This window comes from Etheostoma spectabile, chromosome 5 (genome assembly GCF_008692095.1).
Source record: "Etheostoma spectabile isolate EspeVRDwgs_2016 chromosome 5, UIUC_Espe_1.0, whole genome shotgun sequence".
Lineage (NCBI taxonomy): Eukaryota > Metazoa > Chordata > Actinopteri > Perciformes > Percidae > Etheostoma > Etheostoma spectabile.
Window position 1 is genome coordinate 33,477,258 of NC_045737.1, and position 2,663 is coordinate 33,479,920.

General features: G+C 43.9%; 1 protein-coding gene across 2 annotated transcripts in view; it reads left to right on the forward strand.

The window, feature by feature from the left end:
* tbx15 (T-box transcription factor 15) overlaps nt 1-2,416 on the forward strand; it is a 38,783-nt gene extending 36,367 nt beyond the window's left edge. The window contains exon 9 of one of the 2 annotated variants that reach the window (XM_032516436.1): nt 500-2,416. In XM_032516436.1, coding sequence (XP_032372327.1) covers nt 500-1,332 — 833 coding nt within the window. In that variant the 3' untranslated portion in view covers nt 1,333-2,416. The remainder of the gene's footprint in view (nt 1-499) is intronic. The other variant, XM_032516437.1, reaches the window with a different exon arrangement.
* Nucleotides 2,417-2,663: the final 247 nt, after the last annotated feature.

The window sequence follows — 2,663 nt, forward strand, 5'->3', positions numbered from 1 at the left end:
CAAACCACTTTTCTTATTTTCAAAATAACTTATTGAGTATGATTTGACATACAACCATCCATTATGAACACTTGAATCATGATCTGAACCAAGCATCCCTGCTTTGTCATCACTATTTTGGCATTGAAGAAAGACATGGGGATATGATGAATGCTCTATAACTAATTATTATTTAAGAAATTAGATTATGTTAGCCACAGTAATTATTATCTAGTCAATCTTAAGATGAACAATACCCCACATCATGGTAGCGAGGTCGTTGTTTTGGACTCCATGAGGGTTTTTCTTGGTTTGTTTGTGTCACTTTTGGATAATTCTCCCCTCCTGATCCTAATGAAAGAGTAGTAGGTGGATTTTTTGCACTGATTCAAACTCAACTGGATCTGGTCTCGAAACTGATTTTGTTTTTTATTTTAGGTTATTTATTTTAGGGTATTTAATGGCTCTTCTCTCAAATAACTCCTGTACTTCACTATCTCTGTGTCTGTGTGTTTTCCAGGGGGAAGCACTGGCACCTCTCCGACCACCTCCAGCACAGGAACCCCCTCCCCCTCTGGTGCGGCTCACCTCTTGTCACCCTCCTGCTCGCCTCCGACCTTTCACCTCGCCCCAAACACCTTTAATGTGGGCTGCAGGGAAAGTCAGCTCTGCAACCTGGGCCTGTCTGAGTACCCAGCCTGCGCTCGCAGCAACATGGCAGCTCTGCAGGGCTACGGCGGCCTGGCCGAAAGTTCCTACGGACGCCTCCAGGCTGCAGGGGGTGCTGTGGCCTCTGCTCAGTCCTCTGAGTCCTTCCTGCCACAGAGGACTTCCTCCTTGATTGCTGCTGGCATGCAGGGAAGTGCTCATGCCTCACTGACCGGCGGCGGGAGTGGCGCCGGCTCTGGAGGCAAGATGGATGCCTACGGCGGTCAGCTCGGGTCCTTCCCGGCCTCCCAGCTTCAGTACGTGATGCAGGCTGGAGGAAGCTCCGGATCTGCCTCATCCTCTTCATCCGGATCCTCCCCTTCCTCCGCCCACATGTTCGGCGGGAGCCACCATCACGTGCAGCAGGGGTCCTACAACGCTTTCTCCCTGCACAACCCTTACAACCTGTACGGATACAACTTCCCCACCTCTCCTCGCTTGGCCGCCAGCCCCGAAAAGCCCCAGGGAGGTTTGCTGTGCTCTTCGTCTCCAGCCGGGGCCTTCGCTGAGCGCCAGTACCTGTCCAACGGAAGCATGGACACTATGCATATGATCGGCAACACCACCGGTGGCCAGCAGGGCGGCAGCTCCTGCGACGGACGTCAATACAGCTCCTCCTCTCAGATGTCCATGCACATGGTGTAGAAACTGGGATTGAGCCTCACGGTCCTAAAGTTTTGTAAAATCTTTCAGATGAAAAGCAAATCTCTAATCTCCCAATCCGGTTTGGTGTTGATGTTGAACCGGTGTTTTTTTCATGTACTGAAAACAAACCTTTCAGAAAAGGACATCATTTGTTTTTTAAAGACAATCTAACATATACAAAGCATTATAGAGGGAGTCAAAACTATTATTTAATTATCTTTGTATTAATGAAGCAAATAATTGGGACAGAAACCTGTCTCTCTTACTGTTTCTGACATGAAAGAAACAACAAACTCAACAGATTGTAATAAGACCGAGAGCTAGGAGCCCACATGCTCTGGTTCAGAAGGGACTACCAGTTGTGAATCTGTTACGGTGCAATACTAGCAATTCTCTTTTCAAGCGACTCATTCTTGATTTTTTGGGGAGGAGGGACTTAAATCCCATGCAGTCATGACATTATGTAAGCAAAATAATCTTCACTGTGATCCCTTTTGACTTCCCTTGTGCCAAAATGTCAAGGGGTCAGTGGTTTGAAGTTTTGGCTGAAATGAAAGGGACAACTGGACAAGATTACAGAATCACTCGCTGCTCCACATACAGTACATGCAGGAGATGAAGGATCTGGACGCTGTAGGGTGAATACAACACCTCAGAGAACTACAGGTCAGGTTAACTGAGGAACTGAAAACTCCAAGCAGGCATGAGCATTCAGGACTCCACCACACAACTTCACCGTCAAACCATTATCCTCATAGACTGGAATGGCGTCACTATTTTTGAGTGGGTTATGTTTTTTTTTTAGCATATATATAAGATGGCGAATGCAATCAATAACATAAGCTTAAAAGTTGTTGTGTGAAAAGAAGCAATAGCAAAACAGAGTAATTAAAGTATGTTTTGGTGTGTTGTAGAGATGTGTATTTAAGTGCTGAGCAGTATAACAATTTTACAGGCCAATCTGTTATAAAAATGTGTGAAAAAAAGGGAAATGGCAAAGATTCTTTTTTTGAGGCATTTAAAAAAAAATGTAAATACAGGTGCCAAGCACGTAAAAAGCTCAATAAATGTTTTAATCCATGTACATGGTTTTGATTTTCTTTTTGATATTCTGGACAATTATTCAGCAAAAATTGAAAACATGCTGTGTTTTACCAAAACCCAGGAACAAGCCTTGCTCATAAAACATAATTTGGAGCATGAGCAAAACAAATTACAATATTTACTGTAAGATTACCAGAATAATGCTATTTTTACACATGGTCTATGTGATAATAACTATTAGAAACGACTGAATTATTATTTTAAAAACAGTTTAAGATTGTAGCTGG